The sequence below is a fragment of the Drosophila hydei genome, unplaced genomic scaffold (assembly GCF_003285905.1).
Source record: "Drosophila hydei strain 15085-1641.00,03,60 unplaced genomic scaffold, DhydRS2 tig00008139-arrow-pilon, whole genome shotgun sequence".
NCBI lineage: Eukaryota > Metazoa > Arthropoda > Insecta > Diptera > Drosophilidae > Drosophila > Drosophila hydei.
Window position 1 is genome coordinate 501332 of NW_022045847.1, and position 16981 is coordinate 518312.

Here is a 16981-nt window from a genome sequence, read left to right on the forward strand (position 1 = left end):
GGTAACAACAAAAGCAACAACAATAACAACTATTTTCTACAATGGCCATAATCTACTTATTTAGACAACCGCAGGAGCAAAGCGCGTTTAGTTTGCGCGTTGTCAACCTTGTGGTAGGCAGCAACCCACACAGCCGCACATATGCAGACTACACAGACACAAATACAGTACATAGTAGCGTGTTGTATAAGGAATAGTAGAGTAGTGAGAGCTTCTTTTTTTGAGAAGATGGTCAAAGGTTTGGTAAAAGCATTGACCTGATTACACAGCCATACCCAGACACACGCCCACACACAAACGCAAAGCCAAGATTTATGCTGAGCAGCGAATACGATACCGAGACACCAACAACAACACCAATAACAAATGACATATAAATCTAATGTTAAACTTTTGCCGCTGTCTCGGCATGGAGCCATGAAGGTACTTCCCTCCACTTCCGGCCTGACTGTCAGCGAGAACAAAGCAAACAGACAGGCACAAGCATGCATAGCCACATACTCGGCAGTCCTACCAGAATTTATGATCTCTCATTCTCTGGATATTTTATTTTTAGATATCTTTCGCACTTTTACGAAATAAATAATAATAAATTTTACGCTTTTTATGCCAGTTCTGTAATTTCTCTTCTTTCCTATATTTCGGATAACAATGTCAACATTTCCTTGGCGTCACTGACAGCATCACTGAGTTTGCCAGCAGCAAAAGAAGACTATGAAAGAAATGTGGATGAACTGAACAAAAGGACTTACAATAAAAAACTGAGCATTTTTTATTAGTTCTCTTAGTTTTCTGTCAACCACTAAAGGGGTCGCAGCTCATCCTTGTTTACATATCAGACAACTTTTTTTCTTGGGATACACAAAACAAGCTAAATTTGATAAAAACATGATGTTTTTTTCAATATAAAATATAGGTCAGTCTGAGGTGGATGAGGTCTAAAGTATCCTTAATGATGAGGTCCAAACTTCCTTAATGGCAATGCTACACAAGTCTATATTTGGAATACAAAATCTCTAACTTTAATATCGGCGTAATGCTTTGCGTTCCAAGAAATTGTTGGGCAGAAAGAAGGAAATTGAAAATTGAACATAACCAAATTTGCCAGCTATAAATATAGAATGTGATGAGCACAGCTTGATACATGTTAATGAACTAAATGGATTTTCTGCGCTTTGACTTTAAAAGATGTAATAAAAACGATGTCGCAATATTTAACTCTTAGCATATTCACCATTTTTTCATTAAATCAAATAGATAAGGAGTCGTTTTTTGAAAGGAAGACATATGCATTGTTAGCCAGTGTAAAAAGGGAAAGATCTGGCAGGAAAAAGGCTACATCGGCCACACTGAGCGCTACACACATACGCACATAGACATATTTGTAGAGATATTTTACTACATGTAAAAAAGCGCACAGATCTGGCAGGAAAAAGGCTACATTGGTCACACTTAGCTCTGCATATATATGCACACACACACAGACACACACATACCTAGACATATTTGTAGAGATATTTTGTTACATGTAAAAAAGCGCACAGATCTGGCAGGAAAAGGCTACATTGGTCACACTTATCGCTGCATATATACGCACACACACACTGACGCACACACACACATAGACATATTTGTAGAGATATTTTGTTACATGTACTTTCAATCAGTTTATTATTGTTGTTGTTGTTGTTGATGTTCGCTTTTGTTAAACATTTATTCAGGCCCCATTTCTCGAAGGCCACGTAGCTTGAAAGTAATTTGCGAATAAATTTTGATTTTGAGTAGAATGGGGCACACACAAAGAAATACATACAAGCACACGAAACTGCTTTGATTCCATATTTGATATTGATTCCTAATTTTTCATGTGGACTGTCCAACCGTCATGCACACACAAAATTTAACCATATGCTTGGATGTACGAATATTTATATTTCAAATTCGTATACACCTAATTTATAATTATATCGTCTACCGTCCACATTAATGACAATTGCAGGGCAATAGGGATGTCGATGCCTGCCTACTACGTCTTATGTACTCATATATGTGAAATACATAATATACTAAACCATCAGCCAACCAGCCTTAGCGGCCACAGAAAATAATCGATGTACTTAAAATATGGATATAACAGATGCTTTAAGAAGCAACTAAAGAAGCCAATGGCACACTTTGCAATTGCACATTACGCATTTATCAGGAGAGACAGGGGCGAAACTGTGTAGCTTGTAATTTAATTGTGGGAATCTTACAGTCTGGCCACTATAGCCAACTGTAAATTGTATAGGCCATAGCTTTTCATTAACATGCACAGACGGTCATAGTGTCAGGGACAGAGCAGAGCAGAAGGGACCAATAAAGTCCGCTTGCTTTACTAGTGTGGAACGGACGTGTCCTTGCCTTATGTACTTGGCCCCTGAAAATCCAGATTTTATGTGCGTTCACGATTTCAAATGAGTATATTGGTTTTGCACACTGCCTGACGTGCTATCTGCCTGGCCGTCTCTAAAGACTTCATAGACTTTGAAGCACATTCGTTCAGCTCTGCAGGGCGTATCAGAGTTAGTGGCATCTGCAGATAGTTGGATTTTTGAATAAGTTTTAATATTTTGAATGCACGAACGAGTATTAAGCAGTTGGGCGCAACCAACTGCGGCGTTGGGTGTAGGCGTTGCGTGTGAATTTTATTTTGAAAAGTCCACGTCCGTCGAGGTCTTGAATTACATGTACTCAGTATGTATTTAACCAATGAATGAGTGAAGGGAAATTTGATTTCCTAGCAAACTTTCAGTGCCGCGAGATTTGTGTTTTCATTACCATCGAAGACTCGAAGCAGGCAAGTTAACCAGCAGCGATATCCACAGGAATTTACATTCACTTATTGACATCAAGATAATTACTGAGCCAGTGCAGTAGTTTGATAAGTGTTTCAAAGCTAAAGTTCCTTAATTATTGACAATTATTTAAGCAAGATCAAGGAACTTTACATTTGAGTGAATTAAATAATGATGGAAATATTATTACTTAATTTTTTTAAGGACTGGGACGCCATATTAAGCACTTTTCATTTTACATACAGATCAAAGGATAAAAAGAAAACATCTAACTTTGTTACGGATCTTGTGACAAGATGGCTACATCAATGCAGCCCAGCAAGTACACGGGCTTGGTTGCCGATCTGATGCCCAACATTCGGGCGATGAGATACTCGGGACTGTTTATGCACAGCTTCACTGGAGGGACCATCTTTTTCAAGAGGATTTACTCATCGGTTCATTTGGTAGTGATCGTAATGCACATATCATTTATCTTGGTTAATCTAGCGCTGAATGCCGAAGAGGTTAACGAGCTGTCCGGAAATACGATAACAACTTTATTCTTTACGCATTGTATTGTAAAGTTCGTCTATCTGGCCGTGAATCAAAAGAACTTTTACAGGTGAACGAAGATAGTACTCAGGAGATTGCGAACTGTAATTAAAAGCTTGTTTCTGTTAGAACTTTAAACATCTGGAACCAACCCAACACGCATCCCCTGTTTGCGGAATCGGATGCTCGCTATCATTCCATAGCTTTGGCTAAAATGCGAAAGCTCTTCTTTTTGGTAATGCTGACAACGTTCGCATCCGCAACGGCCTGGACAACGATTACTTTCTTTGGGGACAGTGTGAAATTCGCAGTTGATAAGGAGACGAACTCAAGTATAACCGTTGAGATACCCAGGCTGCCTATTAAAGCCTTCTATCCGTGGGATGCCAGTCATGGCATGTTCTACATGATCAGCTTCGTACTCCAGGTCTATTACGTACTCTTCTCCATGGTGCATTCGAATTTGTGCGACGTTATGTTCTGCTCCTGGCTAATTTTCGCCTGTGAGCAATTGCAGCATCTGAAGGGCATAATGAAGCCACTAATGGAGCTGTCCGCTTCCCTCGACACCTACAGACCCAATTCGGCCGCCCTGTTTAGATCGCTCTCGGCCAACTCTAAGTCCGAGCTAATACATAATGAGGGTGCGTGGTATTTGACGTAAGTCGAGCATTGCTTGCTTAAGCTTTAGCTTGTATTTAATTACAGAGAAGGAGCCCGTCACCGACATGGACATGACAGGTATCTACAGCACTAAAGCAGATTGGGGAGCCCAGTTTCGGGCGCCATCCACGCTGCAGTCCTTCAATACTGGTGGAAATGGCAATGGCAACGGCATGGGCAATAATCCCAATGGACTCACCAAAAAACAGGAAATGATGGTCCGCAGTGCTATCAAGTATTGGGTGGAGCGTCACAAGCACGTCGTCCGGTGAGTTCAGTGCCGCATCTCAGATACGATTTGCGTGCGATTTGTGAAAAGCCACAATACAATTTGCTTCCGCATCAGCGCTGCAAATGTAGCCTTTTTCCCGATATATCTATCTTTTAATGCCTGATTTAGTCTTGTAACTATACAATAAGCCCTCTTTCAGATAACGGTAATTCGGGTTACGATGGTTTTGTGAAAATTTATGTTCACAAAGAATATATATTCTTGAACAGAATAATAAGCTGAGTCGATCTAGCCATGTACGTTTCTCTTTCTGAATGTCCGACCGTCTGTCCGTTGTATATATAAATATATTATAAGTAATACGAGTCCATATGCTTATCGATAAAAATCGATCATTTTTGTGAAGTGAAGTGGCGCACTCTTAGTCTAATGTTTTCCTTTAATATCTTTAGTTTGGTGGCTGCCATCGGAGATACCTACGGAGCTGCCCTACTGTTGCACATGCTTGTTTCGACCATTATGCTCACCTTGCTGGCTTATCAGGCAACCAAGATCAATGGCGTTAATGTGTATGCGCTTACGGTAATTGGCTATTTGGGCTACGCACTGGCTCAGGTGTTTCACTTCTGCATTTTTGGCAACCGTCTGATTGAAGAGGTGAGTAAGCATGCATGGTGCTCGCAGAGTAACTAATATAATTTGCTCGCACATAGAGCTCGTCTGTGATGGAGGCTGCCTACTCTTGTCATTGGTATGACGGCTCTGAAGAGGCCAAGACTTTTGTCCAGATCGTTTGCCAACAGTGTCAAAAGGCTATGAGCATATCGGGTGCGAAGTTCTTTACTGTCTCGCTGGATTTGTTTGCCTCGGTATGCATTGCTCTGTCCTAGTGATCAACATGTATAATATTTTGTAAATTGCAGGTGCTCGGTGCTGTTGTCACCTACTTCATGGTGTTGGTGCAACTCAAATGAGCTGTGCTTCACACCCATTTCAAATCTGAGGAAATTGTATCGCTTGTTGTCCGTGTCAACAAATTTTGTCAAAGCTAATATCTAACGATGCCTACGAAGCTACGCAGCTGCAATTACGCATTGCTTTATCAAGGTACATCCTTGACACCCCGAATAATACCAGCCCAACAGATAATTACTTGCAATCGAATATCAGCCGCGAGTTTTAGTTTTATACTACTAGCTAAGCACATTTTTTATCCATTTTTTCACTACTCTTAATTATTGTAATGCAAGCAATAGACGCAATCAAATAAATTTGTAGTACAAATTCATATTTATATACATACTCAAAATGAAAATAAATTATATTCGAAACAAGCAAGAGTGTTCTAGTCCGAAGTGCAGAAGAGTCGCTGTGAACCACTCAACTTTTCTGATATCACACACACAGACAAACAGAAACATACACACATACCACTACTCGGCATTAGATATACACTCTGTATGAAATCGGTGTATAAAAATAAACATATAATTGCTATTTGAAGTGGCCAAAAAGCCATTTTGAAATGAATTTCCCTTTCGCTTTTGGGGTAGAATTGGGGTATGCAAAACCTGAAATATTCGATTCTGAGTAGTTTTGGTTTTCGAGCTATGATTCAAAGTCCCAGTTGAAATATTTATTTGTATCAATATTTAATGAAGTAGATCAGCCCTCTAGCTGTTTGTTACACGAGGTTGCTTCATGTATATATATACTATATCCCTTGCCCATTTCCGATTTCTTTAGGGTTGAGGGTCGACAATTTCTTCATATTCTGAGCAATAAATTCCAAAGCAAATTTATTCAAACAAGACAAAAATGCTTAAGAACATTCTGCTTGCATTTCTATTATCATAATCTTGGTTTGTTTAAGTGTCACGCCCATTGCCAGCCACCCCTCGTGTACAAAAAGATATATGAAGCTCTGGGGCCTGGCGCGCTTCGCTGCGTGCCAACAATTTTTGACGGACAGATGAGCGAAACTCGCTTAATTCAATGTAAATTATTAATGCCGATTTCGAGTCTGCCATTTCCCATTTTGTTCATTTGAAATTTTTGGCAGCCCCACTAAAAGCCAACAAAATCAACTGTTAGCTAAGTCCGTTACTGCAACAATTGAAGTTGGCAATTAAAGTGTGTTGAGTGTTTTTTGAACGAAATGTGGCAAAAATGTAATTTAAAAAGCACACACACGCACAACCATACGCACACACTCACACACACAGAGACACACAGTTAGTCACACATTTTGAAAGCGCGCTTTATGTTTATGATTTCTCGAATTGCCCAACCCCAGCTCCAACTGCAACTGAACTGAACCGAGCTGAACTCAAGCGAACGCTACACAACTCGCACTCTGCTTGAATTGCGGCCACGGCAGTACGGCTATACGGTTGTACGGCTGTAGACCCGATGGTCTGGAGTTGGGGGCTGGTGTTTGGAGATGGAATTTTATATCTTCTAACAGCTTTCATGTGCCTGACACTAAAACAGTGTGCGCTAAGGAAACACGAAATATGTACTTTTATTCGTATCTGTGGGCTTGTAACAACAAGTTACCTTCCTCTTCTAAAGACTTTGGCAAGACTTGCTCGTCTTCAGCTCTTTCTCGCGCTGCGTCTCTTCTGCGCTTCTGCTCTTCTGGCTCTTCCTCTTCCTCTTCTGCTCACATGTGAGGTAAAGACTAGCTCGTCTTCCTCTTCCTCTTCCTCTTCTGCTAACATGGAGTGGTTGCTGTTAATTTCTTTATGGCACAGACTTTCGTCTGGCAATGAAAGTTTCTTGACTTGCGCACACTGCAACAACAAAAGTGGGTAGCAGCTGCTTAATTTATTAGTCTACTGTTTAATTAGTTTTCTACTCTTTATCATTGTAGTTGCCCCTAAGTAGTTGTTGTTTGGCTTCAACTGTAGACAGGTGAGGAAGAAAGTAGAAAGGGGGCACACTTCCATGACTTTAATTTCTTATTTAAGAGATACGTATATATATATATATATATATATATATATATATATATATATATATATATAAACACCATTTGACATTGTTTCATGAATTTGTTATAGCCTCTGCACAAATTCCTCTGAGTAGATTAATAAACTGCCAACATTACATGTGCAGCATTAAAGTATTTGTCTTACTTACCTTTAGTTTTGCATACTGCATAAATTACATAATTATGTGGCGAAAGTTTATGCTAAACCAAAAGTAAACCATTGGACTTAATCGAGAAGTCACATATATTTAGAAATAGCTCAACTTTTTGGTATACTCCTTAAATTATTAGTAACAAGATTTAGTAAATCCTAGCTGTGTAAAATGAACAATTTAAGATTTCCTAAGGGCATGGACACACATGGACAACAGATGTCTGCATAATCTTTAGTGGCGATCAACAGCATGCGATTGCCAAATTGCCTTGGCCTTGACGTAGCGTTTAGCTTTTATTTGCCGATGACTTCACGTACTTTTAGGTCTCCAGTTAAAAAGCTTTTAGCAGTTCCCGATTGACTACGCCCCCAGCAGATTTAAGCAAAATATCTTGACATTTTATTGAGCGATATTTCAAAGTTCAAGTTTGTATCTACAGATTTCATATGAATATGAATCCGAATATAGTATGAAACCAATGCAATGCATTGACTAGGTAAACAGAATTCTTCTGTTTTAAATATATACATATATTCAACATATAATATATCATAGATTTACATCAGATGCCAAATATTCTAGTCAGTCTTGGGAACAATCCCGTTTGATTTCAAGTTCAAGAATGATAAAGAGACATTTAGCATATGCGTAACCTATAACACTGAAGTGTTGAGTGTTGTTCACAAAGACCCATTACCGAGTGTTAATAACTGTGGGCAATCAGAAGCAAAACGAAGCTTTAACGCAATCCATTGCCAAGTTATGGTCGCGATGCATTATGGAAAACGTTTTTCATTTAAATGAAAATCAGGAAATGCTATTGCCACTGACACAAGTTCAACGACACTTATTTTGTTAGTAAAAAAATTTCATATTACGGACTGCTTTGCTAAATTGCTTAATTAAAAAATGTCGAAAAAAATACTGAAATAATTATGGCAAAACTGATTTGAGTTGAAATCCAATGTGCACGCAAAGGCGTTTAAATTATATTCGCCAATTGGCAGCGATTTTACTCCACATTTTGTGTGCTGCATAGATTTCGCCATGAAATGGCGGGGCTAAGCTAAATTGATTATTATAGCTTTGGTAATGGAAAGATGAAATATTATATTTTTATATAAAAATACATACATATATCATTATTAATAAGCTGACAAAATAGCAAAGTGCGGGCCAGCCCATTCAACACCCCCGAGACAATCAATGAGAAGAACTAAGAGTGCTTTATCCGACCGACCAGAAGATACCCTGAACACCATGCCGAGCTGCCGTTACAAAGACTGTAATCTTTGTATATATATAATTTGAATTACAATCTAAGAACTTGTCTATATTTACTGTAGCTTTCATAAAGCTTTTAAGGCATCCGACATATGCTCAAATATCTTAATTATTATTAAATAAATTATTATTATTAAATAAATTATTATTATTAAATAAATATGAAAATGGAAATTAAATTAACTAGCGCGTTCTATGTTAAAATCTTGATATACAAGATTGAAATCTCATAGAATCCAAGATCGCCGCGATCATACAGACAGACACAAGCTATATACATTTATATATATATATATATTTATTTTTATACATATATATTTATATGTGTATATAAATGTAAATTTTTATATATACTTTATGTGGCTATGTGTAAACAGAATACCCTAATTCGTATATATGATGGGTTCAGGGTAATAAAAATCGAATGACTTAAGGCACAAACGTGGCTAGCGACAACCGCAACGCGGTTTGAAACTTGGCTAAGCAGCTGACAGAATTTGGGTCTGACCGTTGTATTGCTGCAGTCTGAATGGCTTGAATGACCGGCAGTGGTGCGTGGCGGGTCTGTGGCCGGCGTGCGCTCATTGAACTTATCTTGCGCAAATGGCAACGTAGCTCTCCTGTCCACGAACCTCACTCATTCCCTCGATCCCTCGATCCCCTCAAGCCGGTGCCGTGAAAACTTACGCAGACTGTCGACTGCTGCTGGTTCGTGCAGATTTTTCTCTTTGGCCGATTTTCGTGGCATGATCTGTTTAACGGCTTTCGGTTTTCTTCAGCTCGTATTGTTGTTATTGCAATCGTCGTCATCGCCGTCGTCGTTCGTCAGCTGGCTGTTTCGCTCGTTCGCTTTGTTGGCTGCTCGTGAGTATTTATATGTGCTGTAACTTGTTTCGAGACGTTCAGATTTAGTTATCGTCTTCAGTGCTTCGGTCAAGTTGTGTGGCTCCACTATCCATTCCGCTCCTGCGCTACCTATTGGATATTTCAACCAAAAAACCCTCCATATAAGGATTACCACTAACTGACTAACCAACATACTCAAGGTGAGCCGTAATCCTCAAGCAACATTACATACAGCCGGTTGTTCAGCAAGAAAATTAAAAAACCCTAAAGAATTGGTCTCTTAGCCGATCTTTTATAAATTCCGCATACCATTATAAATTTTTGCATTTTATGTTATTGTCATGTCGAAAGGCAGCATGGAATTTTAATGAGTGCGCTAACGAAAATAAAATTTGTGCAAACCATGTGCAGTTAAGTTGTGCTTAAAGAGGAACAATTGTAATCATAAGTGGTCTTCTTCCATGAAGCTGACCACACAATAAATGACCACAGGTTGGCATGGAATCCACATAAATAAACGTCAATTGTGATACTGAACAATAATTCTACAAAGCTCTGAAAATTGTTGCTGCAAGAATTTCAATTGAAATACCAAAAATATCCGACTTTATCGTCTTAACAAAAGCGAAAACAAAACAGAAATATGTCATTTCAATATAAAGTAGAATAAAAATTAAATATTTAACTGCAAACATTGCATTCAAGTGCAGTAGCAGCAATGACTGGGTCCACACTTTGCTCAATTTCACTCTTCAACTTAATCAAGAACAACAACACTTATAAGTTAGTTCATATACGGAATCCGTTCCCTCATCAACTTTAGGGGGAAAACTCGAGCCATTAATGTGCCTAAGAGCCCACAGTTACTAAGCAGTTGCAAAAGCACCATCAACAACATTAAAATAATAACAAGTAAGAGTGGTCTCTTGGAGGTTGCCCGACTAGGAGATACCCTGAGCAGCGTGTCGAGGAGCCGCTTCAATCATTCGAGACATAGACGACTCACCAATAGGATAGGCCCCGCCGCCTCCATTTGCCTTGTCATTTACTGCGACTCAAACATAATACCCTAAATTCCCATTTTCAGTGTGTAGAAGTTATAACAATAATAATAGCATATAATGTATGAATATATGTCCAAGCATAAGGCGTTGACGGAGGCACAAGAGAACCGAGAGAAGTAGGGAAAGAGAGTGAGAGAGAGGGAGAGATACGGAGAGAAGCAGAGACAGAGTGTCAGCTAGAGCTAAAGACCAAAAGCCAAGCAATAAACCCGTTTCTATTTTAACCGCCTTACATTTGGTTTCGCGAAGATTTTCGCAATATTTGAAGTTGTTGCAGGCAACATTCGCAATAAACGTAATGGCCATTAGCAGCAGCAGCAGCAGCAGCAACAGCAAAAATAAAGCCACATGAGTACACATAGAGAACTGTGAGTTTAGTTGCCTCATAATGGGCGCGCAGCACATGCAGACCCAAAAATTACATCCACCATACTCAAATTTGCAACCGGCAGTAATTGTTTAGGCTCATTGCAGTTGCTGTTGCTCCTGCTGGGAGAATTCAACACGCGGTTAATAATCTTGCAATGTTCGTTTTGTGTTTTTCAACATTTTTGAAGCGAACCGCAAAATGTTTCGATACAATCGCTTTCTCGGTGCTTGCCGCAATAATTGCCGATTGCACAGAGCAGCAAATGTGTTGTAAATATATTATTTATCTTGAAATCTTGAAGCTGATCGCACTAACCAATATTTTGTGTGCAGACATGATTTAGCATGGAGTGGAGTATAAGAAATTAGTTTTGCCCAACAATTTCATGTATAACACAACCCAGTTTTAAAATAAAACTTTAAATATTGCAAAATTCGTTGAGAATAGATAAAGAGTTAAAGCATTCATGGATATATGAAAAGGAAATTCAAACATGTTTCCTCTCAATTTTAAAAATTCCTCTTTATATGTAGCTGATTTACGAAAACATTATGATACCAATACATAATATAATATACACAATGTAATGTGGCTTTACACCTGCTGAACCGCAGAGAGAATCAAAACTCAGTTTTAACAGAAGCAACAACTTTGTTGCAACCGATTGAGATGTCAAAGCGAGGCCCAGCCAAGCCCACAGCAAAATTATAAAAGAAACATTTAAATACGAGTAAAATTAAGACATCCCGGCTTTTAGTGGTGAATTTAGTTCCAGCTGTTTCTACGTTTTGAATTTGCATAAGAGCTACATTATTCAAGCGAAATGTGTTGTTTACGTATTTACAAACATACGTATATATAGTTTGTTTCGCATTTTGCACTCACTTTTATGGACTCATATATAGTTGTTGTTGCAATCGCCGATAGCACATCAAAAGTCAACTGAAATTGCCGAATAAACGTGAACCATGAACAGTTGTGTTTTTAAGGTCGCTTTGCAGTTGATTTGGGCCCAGCTAAATACCTTACGCAAGTGGGCGTGACAGTGCTATGACTCGGGCTCTATACCTGGCTCTAACTACAGCAAGAAACATTTTGACAATATGAATGTATAGTATAGAGAGTCGAATAAGGGGTCTGGCCATGTTAATGAATCGAGGCAGTCGCGTGTGACTTCAAGTTGAGATTTCTAAGTATTCCAATTAAAATATGAAAATGAATTTTAGATAAAAAGATAATACGTCAAAAATAATGATTGGCCAAGCAACAAATGGGCTTGACGGGCATCATAGAGAGTAAAGCGAGGGTTGCCATTTAGGCACTTAACCGGTCCTAAAACCCATTTAGTTTATTCTTTACAATATACGAATTGAAGGTAATTTAGTTTTAGCTTGAACAGCTCTAAATATTTTCTTAGCTCTACGACTAAATCAAAATTGTATTTCCCACTCTTTCTCACTCGCTACTTAATCAGATGATGATGCTACATCCAACTCCTGCACAGCGCGTTAGCATTCGCGAGGAGCTGCGCGAGCCTGAAGATCCCGCAGATATTGAGCGCGACATTAAGCTGATCCGCGAGTGGCTAGAGACTCAGCCACATCTGCCGAAAGATATGGATGATATGCGTCTGACGACATTCTTGCGAGGCTGCAAATTCAGCCTGGAGAAGGTGAAGAAGAAGCTCGATATGTACTACACGATGCGTAATGCGGTGCCCGAGTTCTTCTCTAACCGTGACATAAATCGCGAGGAACTCAACATTGTGCTGGACTATGTGTAATTATAATCAGCAGGAACCATTTGAGAGTTTATTCCAATATATTATATATTTTTACAGTCACTGCCCCACATTGCCAGGCATTACGCCCAATGGACGTCGCATTACGTTCATTCGAGGCATTGACTGCGATTTCCAGCCACACCATATTCTGGATGCCATGAAGGTGGCTCTAATGATTGGCGATGTCCGCTTGGCGGAGGAGTCCGTGGGCATTGCTGGCGACGTCTTCATTTTGGATGCAGCTGTTGCAAGCGCCTCACATTTTGCCAAATTCTCACCGACGGTGGTGAAGAAGTTCTTGATTGCCGTGCAGGAGGCGTACCCAGTGAAGGTGAAGGAGGTGCATGTGATCAACATTTCGCCATTGGTGGATACCATTTTCAACTTTGTGAAGCCTTTCGTCAAGGAGAAGATTCGCAGCCGTATCACCTTCCACAATGATGTTGAGAGCCTTTATAAGGTGGTGCCCCGTGAGCTGCTGCCCAATGAATATGGCGGCAAGGCTGGACCCATTGTTGAGCTCAACCAGTGGTGGAAGCAGAAGTTGGCTGACAACACCGAATGGTTCAAGGAGCAAGAGGACAAGAAGGCAAATGAATCATTGCGCCCAGGTGCACCAAAGACTACCGATGATCTATTTGGCATGGAGGGCACGTTCCGTCAACTAAACATAGATTGAGATTACAATTATATTCAATATGTTTCACATGTATCTTATATATTTTCTTAACCAATTAACCATTCAACCATTTATTTTGTCCATTCACATTTATATTGTTCGCTTTATGCTTCATTCCCCATCTATGTATTTCATGTTGTTTCACATCGCCCTAAATTGCAGTAATTACAATAAAGAAACCACAGCATATTAAGGAATGAATACAAAGTTCACAACTCGTTTGAATTGCTTTACCAGATAAGATTGTGCCCGTATCAATGCATAATATATATATATAAATATGTCCTGAAAATAAATTACCATGTAGAACTTTTTCTGTTTAGAGTGTCGAATATAAAATTAAGCTTCGAAAGTTTACAAAACTTAGGACAAAGTTTAAATGCAAATTAATATAATTAAGAATTTAAAGAAAATACTTTTAGTATTCATACTCGTTCACTAGATGGAAAGAGTATATTGGTTTTATGCTCTGTTACAGCTACATCTGCCCTCCTCTCCAGATCGAAATATGTTTTTTTTATATGGACTTTGAGTGAGATATAACGAAAATAAAAGTTTTTTTAATATATTTACATGTCTTTTGGGATCGGGAATGAGTATTATGCAGATCATAGATTAGTCAGTGCATAGATCTTAGATTAGTAATTTGCCAAAAAATTTTAACATTTAAATATTTGTTTTTCGATATATTCTAAACACTTGATTCCACAGCTGTTCCTTTGTTTATCTCGGAACGATTATATCTACGCTATTCTTAGCAAGATTTTCGTATGATGCACTATTCACTCGCATGATCCATTTTCGGAGCAAGAATTGACCGTTGAGACATTATTGCCCAAATGGAGTGTTGTCCTTAATTCAAAAGCAAAATTCAGCCGAATTTGAATCCCGAACGAATATTACACAGTCGGTTAACTGCATCAGACGTATTTCATTTTTGGCTTCCCTCTATACTCCCACAGGCATATTTCAGCTGAAGTAGGGCAAATAGATCTAATAACTTATTAACAATATATTTAAATTCATGAAAAACTTTATAAGCCTAATGGTTGGCTTGTAACCAATAATTTAGAGGAAAATAAATACAAATAACTCAATAGAGAGTCTATTTAAGAGCGTCAAATCTGAGTTAAATAACAAACAATCAGAATATCATGAAGTGCACAGGTAATTCCAACGAGGAATCGAGCGAACGCCGCGATCTGTTCAGCTTTATCGTATCGACAATGCGCGTGGCTGCAATGCATACTTTGAGAACAGGATATCGGAACAGTTGCCTAAGTTTATTAATTACAGTGTTTAATTGGACTTATGAGATATTTACCTATTTCGTATGTGGGCACATTGCGCTGTTATTCATGTGCTCCATCTACATTTACTACGGGCAAGGTGATCTAGAGTTCCTTGTCAACTGCCTTATACAGACGATAATTTATCTGTGGACCATTACAATGAAGCTCTACTTCCGACGCTTCAGGCACAACCTTTTAAACGAGATGATCAGCATAGTTAATGATAAATATCAGACACGTTCGGCTCACGGCTTTACATATGTGACAGCTAGAGGATCTCTGCGACAGTCTAATCTGTGGATCAAAAGTTATGTCTACTGCTGTTTTATAGGAACTATTTTCTGGCTAGTGCTACCTATAGTATACCGAGACAGATCTCTGCCCTTGGGCTGTTGGTATCCGTTTGATTATACCGTAAGTCTGGATTCTTAACTACATACTGCGGGCGGGCTCTCTAGCTTATCTCTGTTTTCTTCAGCAACCGATTGTCTACGAGTTGGTGTTTTTTCTTCAGGCTGTTGGCCAGATTCAAGTGGCGGCTGCCTTTGCGGCTTCAAGTGGCTTTCACATGGTTTTGGCTATTCTAATATCTGGACAATATGATGTGTTGATCTGCAGCTTAAAAAATATACTAGCTACTAGCTATTTGAAGATGGGTGCCACCATAGAGGAGTTAAGGTTATTATCATTGCAAATGCATATTCATGCAGTCCACATCTAAACTTTTCCTATTCGCAGTAAACTTGAGGACGCACAATCCGTGGCAGATGCTGAATTGAATCAATATAGCTATTCCTTAGAGCTTCATACACCAATGACAGAACTGAGACAGCAACGAAGGCCAAGCCACGGATTGGATTTTCCCACTGCCTTCAGGCACTCTCTAACGCAGTGCCTGGAGCAACATCACTATATCATTTCTATCCTACAAAAAATGGAACGCTTCTATAATCCCATTTGGTTATTTAAAATCGCCGAAGTCACATTTCTCATGTGCCTGGTGGCTTTTGTTTCGACAAAGAGTACAACGGCGAATTCCATCATGCGTATGGTATCATTGGGTCAGTACCTGCTGTTAGTCCTGTATGAGCTCTTTATTATTTGCTACTTCGCTGATGTGGTGTATCAGAATAGTCAGCGATGCGGAGATGCTCTCTGGCGAAGTCCTTGGCAGCTCCATATGCGCCAACTGAAAAGCGATTATATAATTTTCCTCATCAATTCCCGTCGATCATTTCGACTGACGGCTGGTAAAATATGCAATCTGAATGTGGACCGCTTTAGGAGTGTAAGTGACACTTATCGATATATACAAAAATATGAATTCTTGCCACTTTATGTTTATTGTCATGTCACGCATTTGTCTTGCCTTACAGACAATCACAACGGCCTTTTCTTTCTTGACTCTTCTGCGAAAGATGGATGCGCGTGGATAAAGAACGCATGATTCGCATTTATATTTTATTCTGTATATTACAATGGTTAAAATTAAAAAAAATTCATAAAAAGTAATACACTAAAGCTTTGAATGGCAGAGACATCGAACGCATGTCAATACCTCAAACACAAAACGAATTGATTTTGTTTAATGTTTAATTATTTAATTGTTTTTTTTTTATGAATAATTCACGCTGGCTCACGATTACATTCGCCGCTCAAACATATATGTTAAATAATAAAAACGAACGTTCAAATATTGCATTTTTTGCATTCGATTCTTATCTCAATATTGAAATAAATAATTTAAGAGAAAAACATACAAAATTAAAGTTTTTGTTTAATAAATAACCGCTTCATTGTATTTTTGTTATGGCATTAAAACTATAAGCAAAAATCATATACATTTATAAGGTACTTGGGTTTACTCTATCCAATATTTACGTTTCCTTGTTGAACCATTTCCTACTATTTTCTGTTAACTACAATGAGCAAGAAATATATTTAACAATTTAATTTGTTTTCGTTTGTTGCATTCAGTTTGTGCCTGGCTTTCACTCTTACAATTATGCTTCATGTATAGTATAAAAAGTTGATGTAGTATTTCAACAGTTAAAGCAAATTAATTGCTTCGTTGGTCTATTATAGCCAAATACTACAATTGCTTGATTTTTTGTTGTTTTTGATTTTTACAATACTTAGAAATGTTTGCGTTATTCGCTTATAATTAGTTAATAAACAGTTTCTAATTATTTATCATTTTTCTCTGGATTTGCAGTTCTACATATTTTTTGATTTCATAAAAAATTT

The 16981-nt window shown here is 38.5% G+C and overlaps 3 protein-coding genes across 3 annotated transcripts; all 3 read left to right on the forward strand.

Moving 5' to 3' along the window:
- Nucleotides 1-2980: 2980 nt before the first annotated feature.
- On the forward strand, nucleotides 2981-5605 carry LOC111598640 (odorant receptor coreceptor). The gene is made up of 6 exons (XM_023313987.2): nucleotides 2981-3441; nucleotides 3501-4015; nucleotides 4080-4302; nucleotides 4719-4923; nucleotides 4980-5135; nucleotides 5190-5605. The coding sequence occupies exons 1-6, from the start codon at nucleotides 3134-3136 to the stop codon at nucleotides 5238-5240; spliced, it is 1458 nt and encodes a 485-aa protein (XP_023169755.1). The 5' UTR covers nucleotides 2981-3133; the 3' UTR covers nucleotides 5241-5605.
- Nucleotides 5606-9617: 4012 nt separating this feature from the next.
- On the forward strand, nucleotides 9618-13653 carry LOC111598641 (alpha-tocopherol transfer protein-like). The gene is made up of 3 exons (XM_023313988.2): nucleotides 9618-9746; nucleotides 12455-12759; nucleotides 12821-13653. The coding sequence occupies exons 2-3, from the start codon at nucleotides 12455-12457 to the stop codon at nucleotides 13440-13442; spliced, it is 927 nt and encodes a 308-aa protein (XP_023169756.1). The 5' UTR covers nucleotides 9618-9746; the 3' UTR covers nucleotides 13443-13653.
- A 943-nt stretch (nucleotides 13654-14596) lies between these two features.
- Nucleotides 14597-16339, forward strand: LOC111598617 (odorant receptor 83a). The gene is made up of 4 exons (XM_023313951.2): nucleotides 14597-15148; nucleotides 15213-15412; nucleotides 15473-16022; nucleotides 16111-16339. The coding sequence occupies exons 1-4, from the start codon at nucleotides 14597-14599 to the stop codon at nucleotides 16168-16170; spliced, it is 1362 nt and encodes a 453-aa protein (XP_023169719.2). The 3' UTR covers nucleotides 16171-16339.
- The last annotated feature ends 642 nt before the right edge of the window (nucleotides 16340-16981 follow it).